We start from the raw sequence: 18,847 nt of genomic DNA, 5'->3' as shown, positions 1-18,847 counted from the left end.
TATCATCATTTCATTTTATACCTAAAGAAGTAGAGAGAATGGTGTGGTTTGGGGTTCTTAGTTACAAAAAACAGAAGCCATTTTACCAGGTGAAAGAGAAAGGAATTTATGGAATGGCATTAGGTAGCTCATGGAATCTCTGGGAAGCAAGACCCACATGTGGTTACTAACCAGCCAGAGCAGCTTGGCCAGGAAAGGTGCAGACTGAACGGTGCTTGACGATTCTTTAGAGCTGTTTTAGGGGGCACAGCATTGCTCCCACTGCCTCTACTCACACCTATGATGTCGCGATTGGGGAATGGAAACTCTGTCACAGCCGTTTGAGAAAAACCAGACACTTTTATCACTCCATGTGCTTTCCAGTCCATCCAAACCACTGGAAAGTGGCGGCCATCTTCTGTTGCTCAGCCCTGCATCTGTCTTGCCCAGAGGCATCTGATGTGTGGAAACCAGGTCGAATGCTTTTATCCAAGTTGTGAAGGGCCCTGGGAAATTTAGTTTTGGACTTCAGCTTCTTTTACAACTGGCCTATTTCCTGGAAGAAAAGCTAAAGGGGAATTGGAAGAGAAATGGGTTGGAATAGCCAATCTACCAGATCTGCCCTAAAAGGAGAATTGACTTGACTACAGTCACATAGCTAGTAAGTGGCAGACCTCAGATGTCATGTCTTACACTCTCCCCAAGATAGAAAGACTGCTTCATTACGGTACAGATGAGTAGTTCATCTGACCTTCACAGCTTAATTTAAAATATCCTTTAAGGGGCGCCTGGGTGGCACAGTGGTTAAGCACCTGCCTTCGGCTCAGGGCGCGATCCCGGCGTTATGGGATCGAGCCCCACATCAGGCTCCTCCGCTATGAGCCTGCTTCTTCCTCTCCCGCTCCCCCTGCTTGTGTTCCCTCTCTCGCTGGCTGTCTCTATCTCTGTCAAATAAATAAATAAAATCTTTAAAAAAAATAAATAAAATAAAATATCCTTTAAGATCCACTGTTTCCTTTTGGCCTAGAATTGTATGAGGTTTAAGCATCATTATTGGTATGGTTTTCTAGATATCTTAATATTGTGAAGGGAGTAGCCTTGTGAATGGAGTTGAATCCTTCATCCTTTCTCAAATTCTCATTAAAAAATAATAACTATGTATTTACATTATGGAACTAAGGATCTCAGGGCCAGAAAGACCCTTGAGCCATGGTGAGAGACACAGCAGCCATGAGTTCATTTCCCCTACTTTCACATTATTCCACGGAAGTAGGAAAAACAAAAAATTTTAATATGACTACATGTAAAAAGTGAAAGGTAGGATATGGCATATAGACCCACACATTACAGTTTAACAGATTCGTGTTCACAGCCAATTGTTTGTGTGGGTTTTTTTAAGATTTATTTGATTTAGAGAGAGCATGCATGGGAGGTGGGGGGAGGGATATGACAGGGAGGGACAGAGAGAGAGAGCAAAGCAGACTCCCCACTGAGCATGGGGCCTGACTCAGGGCTTGGTCCCATGACCCTGAGACCATGACCTGATCTGAAATCAAGAGTCCAAGGCCTAACCGACTTAGGCACCCAGGTGCCTACATCCCAGGTTTAATTACTACAAACCCACATCCAGGTTTAATTACTCACTAGCTATGTGATACTGGGGCAAGTTGCTTACTCTTTGGGCCTCAGTTTCCTCTTTTGTAAAATGGGAACAAAGATACCCATTTCTCATAATTGTTAGTAACATTATATGTAAATTATAGAGAACATTATAAGTGCAAGTAGAGGCAGAGAAGCAATGATGTGTCCTCTAAGTATATAAATTATTTGTACAAATAGTTATTTGTAAGGCATTTTATGTAGTCCTAGCAAATAGTATTGGTTCAACAGAAACTATTACTTAAAATATTATTTCAAAATACTTAATATCATAATCTTGATTTAACAAGTGAAAAATGAAGTGCTATGCTAATCTACCCAGTCATAAAAATTGTTACACTTATTTTTTAGGAAATCTAGAATATTAATTTATTTCCTCTCCCCTCAGCCCCACACCCTAGAAGTCAATCTTTTTCCCCAAGAGCTTCCTAAAGGCCCCTTTCATGTCCTTGTTCCACAGGCTGTAGATGAGGGGGTGTGGGAGTGGTTACACTTTTGACTGAAGAGATATGAAAGAGAATAATGACAAGTGAGATTTTCTTCCTCTAATTTCTGATGGTTTTACACTTGTATGGCTCATGTGTTTTTCTTTTTCTTTAAGTGTATTTCCTTTCTCAATTAACCTGTTTCCAATTATACTTAGAGACCTTTCCTAAATTCTACTTTTATAGAACTCAAACTGTGTGATGGCCTTCAAATAATATAAGAAGGGAAAAGGAAAGCAAATAACTTGATATCTCTTTAAGAAGTCACCTGTGCCATCTGTCCAGGACTTACTGGAAAAATGACTATTAAAATGCAGTCTTAAAAACAAAAAATAGCCTCAGAATTTCATGAAAACTCATCTCTAATGGGCCAAGTAAAAACATGCTTTGAATGGAACTTTACAGCATTTTAACAGTTTCAGAAACAGCCTGACATCTCCAATATAAAGAAGAACAAACCTCTCACATTTGTAGGTGAACAAAAAGCACAAAATCATTTTTTTACCTTTTGTTGTCATTGGCAAAACCTGTCCTCTACGCCTGTTCAGTTTGTCTAGGATACAAACTTCCTAACTTAAGAAATTGGACTCAAACGCATGTTCTGAAGTCCATTTTCTGCAGGAGAAAGAAAAGGCAGGAAGCAGAAGGAAGGCAAATATCCCTCTGCTTCGGTATAAACTTGTATCTATACCCTGTCTGAGAGAGAGAACCATGCTGAAAATGGGGAGGATGTCAAGTTCATCGGTCTCTGACCCACCTTTTCTGGTCAACACTGCTAGAAGGCTGACCGCAGAAGCCTTTCTCTAGAGAGCCAGTTCCCCATGCTAAGGAGACTGGAGGGAGGGCTGAGTTCCGGTGTGGAAAATGGAAGAGTGGGCAGAGAAGGGGTGAAGAGAAGAAAGCACGAAGACTACCAGAAATGGGAGCAAGGAAACATGAGAGCACAGTAAGGAGGAATTGTAGGCAAGAGTTGGAAGAAGAGAGTGGCTAAGTGTGTCAGGTCAGGTCTCACGGCTTTACTCAGAATGGCTTCACGTACCATGCGGATAGATTGCAAGAGTTAAATAGGTGAGGAAATGGAGAAAAGCATGAGAGAGCATTTATTTAGGCACTCTGGATGTGAAATGAAAGAGAAAAATATGACAATAATTGAAAGCGATGCCAGGGTCAAGAGGTTTTTTTATTGTTATTCTCGTCATTTTTCTAAGTCCTTCTAGAGACAAAAGAGCCAATGGCAATGGAAAGACTGAAAATGCCAAGCACTGCAGAGAAGAGCCCTTCATCAAGTGGGTTGAGAAATCATGCACTGGTGCGGAATTTCTGATCAGTGAAAGTTAATGCAATTTTGAAACTAAGAAATTTTTAAGGAGGAAAATGTTTCCAAAAAGACTTCATGGCAGAACTACAACTTGAATTTTTTTCTGTTGACTGTCAATCCTGTGCTTTGTCCAGGAGGCCGTATTGTCTTAGTCACTTTGACAGTGAGACCTTACCTCACAAAATTTAAAGGCTCAGGAGTAAGAATAAAGATGGTGGATGATTGTGGATTCGCTGATGCAGTGGGGAAAGGAGAATAGTGAAATGACACAAGAATGAGAATTGAACCTCAGAGGCGCTGGGGAAGATTAATGTCTTGAGCCCTCCGTGCCCATGGAATCCAGGTGAGAGGAGTCCAGCGTAGCCTCAAACATATTCAAGAGCTATGTGAGGTGGATTGTGGTAAAGAGTTCAAGGCTCCATAGGATGAACACTGGCAGGCTGGGTCTCTAACCACTGGGAAAATAAGAATCTTTAGCAAAAAGGAAGTTGTAAAAAGAAGGGAATGTATAGAAATGGAAATCTCTAGCCCCAAACAGGATCTGGTGAAGTGAAGCTGAGCAAGAGTTTGGTAAATAACTTGTGGGGAGCAATGCTAGGGATTGAAAGAGGTAAGGACTGTGAAGACCCAATATGGATGACTGAGGATGAGAATGGCAGTCAAGGGCAGTATTTTTCACCTGACTGGCCAGTAGGTACTAATTTAAGAAAATTATACACAAAATCACAGATTTCAAAAACAACACAGTGTGGTTAAAAAGCTACTCTGCCAAACAAAGCTCCTTGTCACCCACGCTTTCCTTTGAGTACATTTCTAGAGCAATTCACAAAGCTGATTCTAATGCTGGAAATTGCAAAGTCCCTAAGCTAAGTGATGAAATGACCATATGCCCTGTAATATGACATTGCAGATAGGTTCTGTTACAACCTAGCTAAGGTTCTTTACAACCTATGAAGGAAAAATGATAAATCTTGAATTGGCCTTGTCTTAAATATCTCTAAAGTAATCATGGGGTAGCCATTTCAGACTATCTTAGTGTACATGGAATGTTAATCATAGCTAAGTAACTGCTACTCAGAGGGCTATTTAGATCTGGTAGAGTCCTGATATTCTAAAGTTATATTTGAAAAAAATCTAATTCTTCATCACATTAGTGCTAATAATAGTCATAATATTTCCTCTAGCCTGTGTACCCCTTTTCCACAGAAGTACAAGACCTCTTAATATACACGTTATAAAATGAAATTGAACCTTCTTATGAAAACGGTCAACTGCCACACTTTTTCCCCCCTTTTTGAGTATCAGCCAAGTAAAAAAACTGCTTTTGCACCAGATGTATTGACTGATTGTTGCTCATGAAACATTTTATAGGTGATCCTCTCTGGATTTGTCTTTCATTTACCGTGTTTATATTAATAATGATAATACTCTCAATTCATGTGGCAGTATTTAGCTTAACAGAGTATTTTCAACTACAGTATCTCATTTGATCCATACAGTGCCCCTGCAAAGTATGTCCAGATGTTATCGTTTTCATTGCACAGACAGGGAAACAAAGGCAGGGGGATGCACAGAGCCCAGCGCAGATGACTAAACATCTGAAAGTTGAATCCAGCTCTTTCCGTGCCGTGAGACTGACTGCCTACAAGATCATTTCCATTGACAGCAGCTACACAAAATTATTTTTGGCTATTACGTATTCTGATAAACTGGTGTTGTTTAAAGGGGCATTTGAGTTAGAAAAGGAAACAAACGGAAAATAAGAATTGCAAGTTCTTTTCCATATGATGTTATCAGTTCCTTCGTGGTACTAATATCATTCTTTGAAATATGACCTAAAATATTACTTCTCTGGGATGGGCTAAGAAATATCTCCTAGACATTGTAAATTTTAGATAGCAATACACTAACATCTTCCTGGTTTCTAATAATATCCATTTATATCGGCTTCCCCTCCCCCAAATAATGGGCCAAATGAATACTCTTTTTTGGTATCGCAGAGCTCATCACTTTTAAATTCTCCCAGCTGCTGTTTATATGAGTAGGATGTCTTTCCTCTCATCCTCTGCCACATCTGTAATAAAACATCCTGGCGTTTCTTTCCCAGAGGAGAAGCCCCTGCCCAAGGCCCGACCACATTGCCAGGCTCCCAGGCTCATATGATTAGATAAGTGATGGCTCTGCCCATCTTTAAAAATGTGTCTCATTTAAGGCCGTCAAGGCGCCGTGTCCATCACTGCAAGAAGCCAAGCATCGTTTAAAATAATGAGACATCCTCATTTTCATTTTTCCCTGAGAGGATTGTAGCGATGTTTAAAAATTCTCTGAATTCTAGAACTAGGGCAACACATTGATTTGAAGAAAGCTATAATCTTCTCCTCTAATTTGAAGTGCACTTTTTCTGCAATGAAATAGAGTGTAGCTTTCAGAATAGCAAGAGCCCGAAGCCCACACAAAGACATCCTCATCCTGACCACTCCTCTTTCAAGTTGGCCCCATTCTTCTGAGTGCAGGAATTTATTAAGACCTTTTCAATAACTTTCAAGGTACATTGAACTAAAAAAGGAGAAAGGTTCAAATAATCTCTTCCAGATTTGGGAGGGGAATGATTTCGACTGCCAAATCATGATGAATATTACCTTCTGCTTTCTGCCACTTTCTTGTTGCAAATGATCTGTCTATTGGGCGAGTTCAATGACGGGGTCTCTGAAAGGATTCATAATTAAATTTTTTAAAGGAACAAATTAGCTCTTTGTCTTTCTGAGGCAGAAGAGTCAGGACGCTTACTCCTATGAGCGTTCAGGGATTTCGACTTCTGTCGGCGCAGTGCCTTCCACAGCCAAGGAGGCTTACTTCAGAGAAAGGCTAGGAGAGAAAGCCAGCCCTCTGTGATTTGGAGAGATAATCAGTTAGCAAGCTGTATAACATAATGGTTTATGAAATTCTTCCTTCAAGGACCATTATCTAGTGTTAATAGTGCTTTATTTCTTCCTCTCCTGTGCTTATTTAGAGCATAATTACAAGAGTGAGAGGAAGGGAGGGAGTTGGGCATCAAGGTAACCATTCGCCAAATTAATGCAGCCGAATAGATCTCTGGCCTTCGGGGCTCGTTTATCAATTAGTTCTGTTGCGGTCTGAGTTCTTGTATTTCCCCACAGAACGAAGATTCTTTGATTTCCCTCATACACCGGCTCTGAGGAAAGTCATTCGAGATCAAAACATTTTTCAGACAGGATCTCTTTTCCCCTCCCCAGTATCATGATGTGCTGTACAGCCAGCTTCTCATCCATTTCAAGAGCTTTTCATAAACTCGAGTGGTTAGCCCTTTCTCTCCCTGCCTTCGCATTTCTTTACTTTTTTTTTTTTTTTCTGAATTTCTGTCTTCCTTTTATTCCTCTTTTAACTGGTTAAAATTGGGTTGACTTTTTTCAACGGGTTTCTCTTTTGGACCATGTTTTGAAGTTACTGCATGGATTTTAATGTTCCCACCACTTTTGTAGTACCATATGGTCTCTGAATATTCAAAATTGTTTCGGAATAATAGGAATGCTGGTAGTTTGAGGTGACACTGTCCTTATTCTCCAGAAACCAAGTCAGTTTCTTAGAAATTGTTGACCCCAACTTTTTGGGAAAGGTGCCAGTGTCCTGGCTTCACTTTCCCAACTAATTATGGGTCGATATTTTTGTGTGTGGAGGGGGGTACCTCAAAGGAAAGAGAAATCAGCAGAAGTACAGGACTGTTTAAAACTATGCCATATTCCTCATGTGGTCTTATAAGAAAAATGAACTAGCTTTTTCTTTAACCTAAAAATAAGCCAAACTTTGTGTCCCTTTACACATTCATGTTTCATTCTTCTTTGAATACTAATTACAAATTTTTCATCCTTTAAAAGTTGGCTTACTAAAACCCGAGACTTAACTGCTCGAATCAAGAACATAAAATGTGAAGAAATGAAGTCTTGTGGAGCCAAGTATTTCATTTTGTTGCTATCCAGGAAAGTAGATGTTATGGATGAAGTTGTGTCCCCCCGAAAAAGACATGTTGAAGTCCTAACCCCCAATACTTGAAAGGTGACCTTCTTTAGAAATAGGGATTTTATAGAGGTAATCAAATTAAAATGAGATCATTAGGGTAGCCCCTAATCTAATATGACTGGTGCCCTTATAAAAAGGGAAGACTGGGACACACAGACACCCACAGGGAAAAGAAAATACTGTGTAAAGGTGGAGGCAGAGATCTAGTTAGTGCATCTATAAGCCAGGAGGGCCAGAGATTGCCAGCCAATCACCAGAAGTTAGAAGAAAAGTATGGAACAGATTCTTGTTCATAGCTCTCAGAAGGAATCACCCCACCAACATCTTCTCAGATTTCTAGCCTTGAGAATTTATGAAACGATACAAGGAACAGGTGTTGGTGAGGATGGAGGGAAAGGGAAACCCTCTTGCACTGTTGGTAGGAATGCAAGCTGGTGCAGCCACTCTGGAAAAAAGTATGGAAGTTCTTCAAAAAGTTAAAAGTAGGGGCGCCTGGGTAGCGCAGTCGTTAAGCGTCTGCCTTCGGCTCAGGGCATGATCCCGGCGTTCCGGGATCGAGTCCCACATCGGGCTCCTCCGCTAGGAGCCTGCTTCTGCCTCTCCCACTCCCCCTGCTGTGTTCCCTCTCTCGCTGGCTGTCTCTCTGTCAAATAAATAAATAAAATCTTTAAAAAAAAAAAAAAAGTTAAAAGTAGAACTACCCTACGATCCAGCAATTGCACTACAAACTATTTACCCAAAGGATTCAAAAATACAGATTCGAAGGGATACATGCACCCTGATGCTTATAACAGCATTATCAATACTAGCCAAACTATGGAGAAAGCCCAAATGTCCATCAATAGATGAATGGATAAAGAAGATGTAATGCGCACGCGCACACACACACACACACACACACACACACACACAGAGAATGGAATATTACTCAGCCATCAAAAAGAATGAAACCTTGCCATTTGCAACAACATGGGTGGAGCTAGAGTATGTTATGCTAAATGAAATAAGTCAGTCAGAGAAAGACAAATACCATATGATCTCACTCATATGTGGAATTTAAGAAAGAAAACAGACGAATATATGGGAAGGGGAAAAGAAAAAAAGGAGAGAGGGAAACAAGCCATAAGAGACTCTTGACAATAGAGAACAAACTGAGGGTTGATGGAGGGAGGTATGTAGGGGATGGGCTGATGGGTGAAGGTGATTAAGGACGGAATTTGTTATGTGAACACTGGGTGTTGTATGTAAGTGAGGATTCACTGAATTCTACTCCAGAAACCAATATTGCACTGTTAACTACCTAAAATTTAATTTAAAAAAAGAATTATGAAACAATAAATTTACCCAACTTAGGGCACTTTGTTATAGCCACCGTAGCAAACTAATACATATAACCTGCTAATACCAATAACCTACCTTTCTATAAGGGGAGGGCATTTGCAAGAGAGGGCAAAAAGGCCACCGCTGGGAAATATGAAGCCAAGAAGATCCAAAGACAAGAGAGAAGCAGAAATCAAAACCTAAAAGGATGCCCCTAATGAAGCCTGAATCCCAAAAAGCCAAGCAAAGAGCCAGAAAGTTAGTGAAAGACTCAATGACTAGACTGGAGATCACAAGGCTTTTTGTTCTCAGCTCCAATGTCTCCCCTTCAGAGAGTGCCCAGTTCATCTAAAGTTGCTCAACTCCCACCTTACTCAGTCGTTATCCCATTGCCCAATTTATTTACATGACTTATTGCTACCTGAAACGATTTTTGTATTCATTTATCATGCATTTATTTTCTGCCTACATTTCCTAGAAAGTAAGGCCGCACCTGTCTTACCAGATTGTACAACAGTGCCTGGCATCTCTAACAAGTGTTCAGTACGTCTCTGACGAACCAATGGAGTAGATTTGGAAATCCAAGGGAAATCAAAACTTAGGGATATTATATTCCTTGCGACACCAGGGAGTGCAAGGGGCCTGTGCAGCCTTGCCCATGGGTGCAGGGAAGCTGGAGTGACTGCCAGGCCAACTCGTGGCACCCGGGGTGTAGGAAATCAGTACTGACTTGTACTTGCCTGAACCATGACGGAGAAGGACATGAACCTGACACCCCAAACTATGCACAATTTACCCAAGAGATTCTACCCACTTGCTGCTGGACTGACTTCTGACCATACAAGAGGAGAATTTTGGCAAATTTAGGGGATTCTTGAAAAATAAATTACTCAAAACAGATTATCCAATGTGATTTCTAAGAGAAACATGTGCTCCTTAAATTGAAAATTCTGCCCCATTAACTTCCTGAAAGGTGAAGGTGGATGGCTACTGAAGGGTTCTGTGAATGAGGTAATCTCTGATACAGCAAGGCCTCTGGGGAGGAAATCTTTCAAGTGTTGGAGAGGAACGTTTCTATTTGGAGGGATTTGTATTTAATGGACGACAAGTTAATGTGTCATCAGCGTCTGTGGTTGTAGTAGGGCTGCTAAAAGAAATGACAAATGCTCTATGCACGACTTTGGATTTTAATACATTAGCGTGTCTGTTAAACAGGACTTTTTTTAATTTCATGAAACTGAAAGAACCCTCCAGAGCATTCTGCTTTGTGACATTCAGCTCCTTCCCTAGAACTTTCAGCTGACATTTTCATTGCATTTTAGTGGGCTTTTGCCTTTGTGTTTTCCAGGAAGAAACCAGAATCCTCTAGCAGGCAATCCATACAGGGTATTCGCTAGACCAAGAAAACCGACTGCAATCCTACGTAGTTAGAAGAATCGATCGACATATGTGCCCTGGACCCCAAGTCATGAACTAATCAACTGACATAATCCCCTCTCCCCATTATATCTTGCTCTTTATATCCTAATACTATCTGTCTATATAGCAACATTTCCCCCGGAAACTCGAAGGATTGGTGATGATCATTAACACCTATAATGTTGTCAGAGATAATGCGGATGTTATTTTTGCCCTTATTTTATACTTAAGGCTACTGAGGACAGAAAGCCACATAGCAAGTTCGGGTGGCTCAAGGAGTAAAACATGGCCATCTTGCCCAACACTAATTCCACCAACATACGTAAAATGATGCTTTAGAGTTAAATGCAGTCTGCTACTACTCTCTCTTCTCTTTGCTTACATTGCTTTTTCTGTTCCAGAGGCATATTTTTGTGCTTGTCTGGCCACCTGAGAAATCTATTTTGTTGTAAGCAAACAGGATGCTTTCCTGCACCCCTCCCTGTAGGTACGCATTATCCTTGGCCACTCTTCAGACTCTAGGCTGGTTCTTTTTCCCATTTCAAATCCTGTGTTTTATTGGTGATCGTTTGCATTTACTGGTGCCCAGGATGGAATGATACTGGGCTTACTTTTGTCCTCGTGTCTGAAAAATTCAGTAGAGACAGTGATTCTTTCAGTGTGTGAGTGTGAGTACACGTGTGTGTTTCGGGACTTCAGAGAAAAGGAACTGCAAAGTGTTTCTGAAGCTCTTCAATGGCTGTAGCTCCCTCCCCCCCCCCCAGCTTTCATGTGCTCTTTGCAAGTCATCAGTTTTTGCTGATCAAGGATCGCCATAGAACTGGTGTCATGCGGTGTGTAACAAACCAGAATGAACTAGGCAAAAATGCCAGCAATGGACACACAGCTAAGAAAATAAATGTGTGGATCGCTGAGAGAAGAGCAACATGCGTTGCTCCCCGCCACCCTGGGCTCTCCCGTGCAAGATTATGCTGTTGTCCTAATGGGCCTGAGGAAGCTGGAGATGACTACTCACCTAGCCACTCGCTAGCTATGTGATCTTGAGCAAGCTACTTTACATCTCTGAGCTTCCATTTTCTCAGCTGTAAAATGGAGATGATACCTCTCTTGTAACACCATAGGAATGAAGCTCTATGAAATACAAGGCATGGAGCGCACAGTGCCTAGCCCAGTATCTGCGTACCACACGCTTTTTACAATGAGACCTACAAAACAATAAATAAAATAAAATAAAATAAAATAAAATAAAATAAAATAAAATAAGGACCTACAATAACAATGGAAGAAGTTTGCTAGCTAAGAGAAAATGCTCATTCTTCTATGAAAAGTGTTCCTAAATACATAAACTTATTCATGCTCTCACCTATTTCTCTTATATTTCTCCCTCTTTTAGCCCTTTCTTAATCTCCCAAGTACCTGTTATTTATGCACTCCCTTCCCCCAGAAAATCACACAGAAAGGTATCAGAGAAAACAAATTTTCACTTACTCCTCTGGGGCATAGAACTATGGGAAAAAATAATCCTTAATATGGAAAAATAAATTACTATTGGAATCAGTGGACAGGATTTGGTGAAGGTAAAATCTTCCCTTGCACCCTTTAGATTGCCAGGTGGGTGACAAGCTACTCAGCTCAGAACAGCTTCTGAACTCCACTCACCATCTGACCCCTGCTTATCCTGAGAGCCTGAAACTTCACCTTCACCACCCTCCTCCCCAGCACCCTGTCCTCTTCCCTTCCTCCATGATTTGCAGTCCTGGCACACACCGTGCTTCTCACTTCATGTCTTTGCATAGGCGGTTCCCTCTGCTTCAGATGTCTGGTCCTCATCCAGATAATTCGTACTTGCCCTTGAAGGTTCAGCTTAGATAACTTTCGCGTGGCATCTTCCCCAAGGCCGCCTCATTACTTCAGTCCGGGGTGGGGTGGAGGTGCACGAGTCACATCGCCGTCTGTGGGAACGCGCCTCGTGGAGATACAGTGGGCAGTCTGCACGACCGTGCCCGGTTCGCCCACACCTTGCCCACCAACCCTCCTCTCCTGTGTCCTCCAGTAGCCTCATGAGGAAATTTTCTATCTGTTTTAATCATTTACAGGAAGTCTTTCCTCCTAGACCATGTGTTCCTTGAGGAAGACTGTGGGCTCTACTTGCATTTGTCCAATACCTCTCAGGCACCCATGTGAGCAGTGGCTCAGGAAGAGAGCTTGCAAGGTGCCTCTTCCAGTGACTATTTTTGGTTTACCAGCTTAGTGACAGATGACTCACAGTGTAGTAGGAAAGCATGAAAAGTGACAAGGGCACTAGGATGGTAGCGGCAGGCTTATACGAATCAGATAGCAGCCTGGAACAATGACAGGGAAAAGTTTGGTTTCTAGTGCTACCTTGAGACTCACTCACATCTCGTTGGCATTCGGATGGAGCCGCTGTCTGTATATCCCAAGCGGAGAAGCCCTTTTCTAAACTGCTGCTGGCTTCTCACTTCGTTTCGCTTGCTATTAAAGTTTCAAAGCATGCTGCACATCGTGTCCTTTTTATCAGCTATGGTGCACCTTAGAGCGGACGTTTCCTTCAGGAGCCAAGGATACCGGAGCTTCTATTTAGAGAGTACTTATTATGGGTTGGATGAAGGCCTGCCTGTGCCTAGAGTCATGCTGCTTGAAGCCATTCTAATATTCATTTAGTTAGAACCGTAACCACACTGAGTTACTGCTGGTCTCATATGGATCGTATATTCACAGGCAGCTCTTGGCTTTGACAGGCGGCTGTGTGTTATCTCTGCTATTGCCCATCATGTCTTTTCATTTCATTATGAATATTGCGCTTGGAAGCCTGATTTTCAATCTATAATCCCAGTTAAATTCTTTCAACACAGTCTGTCCATTCAAGTGCATAGTTTTCCTTGAAGCGGACTTTGTTGAAGTTGATATCCACGATCTGTTCTCTCCGTCTTCCAGGGCTACCACATGTTGCTCTAACTGGGAAGGAAGAGACAATTTTTAACATGAATGGACTTTGTAGCCTGGCATATATTTTTTACTGGCATGAGAGCAGCTCAAGTTCTAGAAAGAATTAGAGTTCCAAAGGACAACTTTTTAATGTGAACCAATTAAAGAGTTCTTTCCATCTTCATTGGATCTGTGGCCCGAAGCTCAATTGTGTCTCTTATTATACTCCTGCTGTGTGTACTGACAAGTGTAACTACATAAAAAGAATTGAGAGGGGCCAGCATAATTTCATCAGTGGAACATCAGGGTGAATTGTTGAAAACCCCAAAAAGTGATACCATTTAGATCAACTCCAAAGCGAATGTTGCCAGCTGTCTGAAGGGACCCTTGGGTGATGGTGTCCACGCCTGAGGGTAAGGGTCCTCTTCATCTGAAGCTTCCTAGGAAACTGAGAATTAGGGAGTAACATTCATGAGAGCCAAAGTTAGGAAAGAGTGAGGAAAAGTAGGAAATTACTTGTAGGTCAGAGCCCAGAGAGACCGGTTTGAGCAGATTTTCCAGTGGTCATGCATCCATTTTCAAAGATAGGGCTACAGAAAACAGAGGGATGTTGAGAACAGACTACTTCATCAGAGCCGAGCCAACAAACGCTCAGGCTTAGAAGCGTGGAAAAGAGATCAGAGGCCCTGTGTGAGGCTCTCCTGCTTGGAAGAAGACTTCAGTGTCAGAAGGTATTTAACAGCAAAGAGGTCCTTTTGTGAAGACGGGAAACTCCTCTTTAATTCCTAATGTTCAGTTTACTTCAGGTTCCTCCAGAGTTTATAATCTAATACTTGTTAATTGGGTATGAATATACATAAATAACCTCTATCCAGGGGAGGGAAGGGAGGGTGGTCGTGTCAGGAAGTTTTTAGTAATGGTGGAAATGAATGATTATGTGTATGATTTGAGTCATCGTGGGTAATTCTAACACCCTTACTATGTTCGTGTGAGGATGTAAAGTGACTAAATCTGAACGACAACTGTACTTTCTTGATTTTACAGAGTTAAGAGGAAGATTTATGAGACATGGAACCTTCCATCAGGTTTGGAAGACAGTAAAGGGAATGCAGAGATGCCAGACCACCACTAAGACCCATGAACAATCCTGCTCTCACGCTTCTCTGTCGAACTTTAAGACTTATTAGTAATATGCGGCCTTTGCAAGATGAAAACAAACTAATGCCAAGAAGGCATATTCTTCCATATTTGAAATAGACGTGCTCCCAAGACAATGGCTTCAAAGGTCTCCTGTCTCTATGTTTTGACAGTTGTGTGCTGGGCCAGCGCCCTCTGGTATCTGAGTATAACTCGTCCCACTTCTTCCTACACTGGCTCCAAGCCATTCAGCCACCTAACAGTTGCCAGGAAAAACTTCACCTTTGGCAACATAAGAACTCGACCTATAAACCCACATTCTTTTGAATTTCTTATAAATGAGCCCAACAAATGTGAGAAAAACATTCCTTTCCTTGTTATCCTCATCAGCACCACCCACAAAGAATTCGACGCCCGCCAGGCAATCCGAGAGACGTGGGGGGATGAGAACAATTTCAAAGGGATCAAGATAGCCACTCTTTTCCTCCTGGGCAAGAACGCTGATCCTGTCCTAAATCAGATGGTGGAGCAAGAGAGCCAAATCTTCCACGACATCATTGTGGAGGACTTTATTGACTCCTACCATAACCTTACCCTCAAAACATTAATGGGAATGAGATGGGTGGCCACTTTTTGTTCAAAAGCCAAATATGTCATGAAAACAGACAGTGACATTTTTGTAAACATGGACAACCTTATTTATAAACTACTAAAACCCTCCACCAAGCCAAGAAGAAGGTATTTCACTGGCTATGTCATCAACGGAGGGCCAATCCGGGACGTCCGCAGTAAGTGGTACATGCCCAGGGATTTGTACCCTGACAGTAACTACCCACCATTCTGTTCGGGGACTGGCTATATCTTTTCAGCTGATGTGGCTGAACTCATTTATAAGACCTCACTCCATACAAGGCTGCTTCACCTTGAAGATGTCTATGTGGGACTGTGTCTTCGAAAACTGGGCATACATCCTTTCCAGAACAGTGGCTTCAATCACTGGAAAATGGCCTACAGTTTGTGTAGATATCGCCGCGTGATCACCGTGCATCAAATCTCTCCAGAAGAAATGCACAGAATCTGGAATGACATGTCAAGCAAGAAACATCTCAGATGTTAGGATTTTTACCGATGTAAATACATTTCTTTTCTTTTTTAAGAAATGGGGCCTGGGGTGTTGGTGTTTTACTGGTGTCACCTGGGGAAATGAACCAGTGTAGGGGTTTTGTAAAAAGCTTTTTTCTTCCCTCTCCTAGTTTCTTTCTTGGATTACCGATTTACAAATGTTAGGCTCTGGTCATAGAAACAATACATGAGTTAGAAGGGCCAGATTTCATTCTCAGGTCCTGAGGCGTTGTGTTTATCTCAAAAAGCAACATCCTAACAACTGCTAGGATTTACATACTGTGCATATGAGATAAAAATCTGATTCTGGGAAACCGAGACTCGTGGTAATGTCTTCATATCATCTCTGCAAAAATAAAAGTAAATAACTCTTTTTCAGAAATAATACACAGTCAGGAAGACACACCCAATGTGATTATTAATATTGTATGTGCCGTTACATTGAATTTTTACATCTCTTGCCATGTAATGTGTACAGTATTTGCGGTTCCACCAAGAAATGAACTTAGGCCTGGCAGGGAGGCTGCAGGTCAATAAATGGAAATTTAAACTTGAAAATCAAATATTCTATATGGTTGGAAGACAACTCTGCTTGCTCATCCAAGGATTAAATCTGGTCATCGGGTGGAATGTATATAAAATGCTACTTAAAAAATAAACAAAAGATTTTTTTTTTTTTTTTTTTTTTTTTTTTTTTTTTGGTCTTTCAGATCAAACATTACCTGGTGCCTCCAAGGAGATTTTGCCAAATGTAATCTCACCTGCTTCCCTCCATATGGTGTTGCTAAGTGCATTTTATCGTTTCTGGCTCAGGAAGGCACATGTGTAGAAAAAAGTTGGTAGGAGGGCAGAAAAACAATAAATTACATGGAGAAAATACAAATTTATGTATGCATTATAACTAACATAAGCAAGCTTAGCAATCGTGTAAGATGCCTCGCCCACACATTTGCAAAGCATGTGAGATCATCTTTCAGTGGGTCCCAATGTTACTGAATGCGTTAGCCCTAAGTTGATGGATGTAATATTCTAACGTCTGAAACATCCAAGTACCTCTAGCAGCAATGCTGTTAGGGGTAGGAGCTGTTCTGGAAGCTCTGTGAGGTTCATGGGAAGGAAAGGGGGGGAAGCTTGGGATCAGTGTCTGTTGATACCATCATACTTGTTGGGTCATGTGAGCAAGCATCTTAACCTTGCTGTGCTTCAATATGCTCATTTATAAAATGGATGGAAAAAACACCTACCTCACAGGTGCTGTGAGAGCAAATTGCATTTGCTAAGTGTTTTGAGATCCTTAGCTTAAGAGGTGCTAATGCAATGTGTCATGTGTTATGCCAGATGCTAAAATAATTAATTACAACGATGGTCATCAGTAGTAATAACATCATCTTAAATATAAATTCTGCCAACATAAAGATCGAATATGAACTATCAGTGCATCTGATTCTTCTAAAACTTTGACTTTTCCCTGGATGTCTTAGGTGTTTGGAAAAGCTTCAATTTCTCCATCATGTCCTCTGGTTTCAATGAATAAGTTTTTACTTCGGTGCAGTGCTTGATTTCCCGGGGTGCTGAAAGTGAAGGCAGCTGCCTTTCTTTGGGGAGGAGCCTCTGGCTGGAAGCATATCACAATAATTGAATCACATGTTTGCAAAATGCATTATATCCCATCAACTTAGATCTCAGGAAACATTGATCTGAATTCTCAATAAGAACTTTGAGGGCCAGGAGAGCTAGTCCCCCTCTATCAGAAGAAGAATAGGCACTCTGCAAACCCACACATTGCACATCTTCTATTCATTAGAAAACTTCTGTTTGTTTTCATTCAATGACATCCTGCCACTGAAAGAATATAACTTTTCTTTTAACCTGACCTTTAGAAGCTCCCCCTAGAAGTTGATAGCAAACAAGTAAACAAAATGAACAAATGGAAGTCATGGCCTATTTCTTAACAACACTGGATCTCTTATCCCCAGCCCAAAAGAATGCAATAGGAGACAGGTCTTCCTGTCCTTCAGTACATCTTCATCAAACAGTCAGCTGGACTGCCGAGTTTGATTGGAAAACAGCATTAGGTAGCCTGGGGAGAGATGGATCGACACAAGGTGAGCCTGTCTGTAACCCCCAACCCTCAACTGCTGTGAGTTCCGGTCATTGGAAAAGTCCCATGACTTGGTACTTGGTTCACGTTTCAGTCACATAGCTGAATCGAGCCTCTGTCTTCTACTATCATCTCGCATTTACCTTATGCGCAGTCAAGCCGCCTTCGTGTCAAGGAATGGCACATTATAAACATCATATATGTACATCTATGAATTGTTTTCTCTGTGTGTGTGTGTGTACATTATAAATAGAGCCCTAATCTTTAAAAGGAGCAAAAATCAGAGAATCATATGTCTTAAAGAACTATTTCCTAACTTTTTTATGCTAGGTAGTGCCCATGTGACAAACATGTAAATATTCATCAAAGACCATATGTATATATTTTAAAGGCATTTTTTTTCTTCTTCCCTGTATGTATAGCTAGAATCTGCTTGTTATGTACATTTTCTTCTGCATGGAGCTTGGTGAGGCAAGGCCATTTGTCCAGTGTTTCAATAGCCAAAAGCATGTTTGCCCTTCATTTTTTTGAATGTTCAAAAAAAAAAATGTTTAAGTCAAGTGATCAGGAAAAAAAAGCTCTAATTTTCTACTTTTCTTAATTTTATGATGCTGGCCAAATTATGGTTTCAATTATTTAAGCCATTTTTAAATGTATTTTCATTTCTCTTATATAAAATAATGTTTCAGACAGTATTGTACCAGGAGTTGTTCAGACAATTTTTACAAAAACCTTCTGACTGTCCCCCTACCTGTTTTGTTCATTATGCATTGGATAACAAAAGGTATCATATATTTAGTGTCTGTATTCTTAAGATTTCTTTTAAAAATTTATTTTTGGAAAAAAAGTTTTACCTTTGCTGGCTAGTTTGCGTGGCTTTGGGTCTTCTTATATTGGCCCAAATGCCAGTTTCAACATATAATATTGTATTTTTAAATAACCAGAATCAAAATTTGAAGATCATTTTTGATTTGGATTAAATTCAGAAGAACAAAACCCCTTTGTGTGTTGATATGGGGGAAACAAACTCTTGACGGAGACGCTAAGGAAGGAGTTTTTCAATCAAATCTCTTCTATCAAAAGACAATGAACATTTACATGAAGCTTCTGGGATTCATTTTCTACCTTTCCTAATATGTGGGTTTAGTGGGGGAATTGATTATGTCATTTCTTCTGTAAAGGTGAGGATAGTTTTTATAAGCAACAAAGTAACTTGTGAATGAAAGAAGTAATTTACTAGAAACGCTTGTTGATGATAATTGACATTTAGGTATATCGTTATATATGAATGATGGTTTATTTATGTATTTATTTGTCAGAATTGTA

At 40.8% G+C, this 18,847-nt stretch overlaps 1 protein-coding gene across 3 annotated transcripts in view; it reads left to right on the top strand.

The window, feature by feature from the left end:
• The window catches only part of B3GALT1 (beta-1,3-galactosyltransferase 1), a 515,592-nt gene extending 499,515 nt beyond the window's left edge, over positions 1–16,077 (top strand). For all 3 annotated transcript variants that reach the window (XM_040644261.1, XM_040644265.1, XM_008687062.2), the window contains one exon: positions 14,206–16,077. In XM_040644261.1, coding sequence (XP_040500195.1) covers positions 14,435–15,415 — 981 coding nt within the window. In that variant the 5' untranslated portion in view covers positions 14,206–14,434 and the 3' untranslated portion in view covers positions 15,416–16,077. The remainder of the gene's footprint in view (positions 1–14,205) is intronic.
• Positions 16,078–18,847: the final 2,770 nt, after the last annotated feature.

Source organism: Ursus maritimus, unplaced genomic scaffold (assembly GCF_017311325.1).
Source record: "Ursus maritimus isolate PB19 unplaced genomic scaffold, ASM1731132v1 scaffold_1, whole genome shotgun sequence".
In the NCBI taxonomy this organism is placed as follows: domain Eukaryota; kingdom Metazoa; phylum Chordata; class Mammalia; order Carnivora; family Ursidae; genus Ursus; species Ursus maritimus.
Note: the sequence above shows the minus strand (reverse complement) of the source record. Positions and strands in the feature narration are given on the sequence as shown.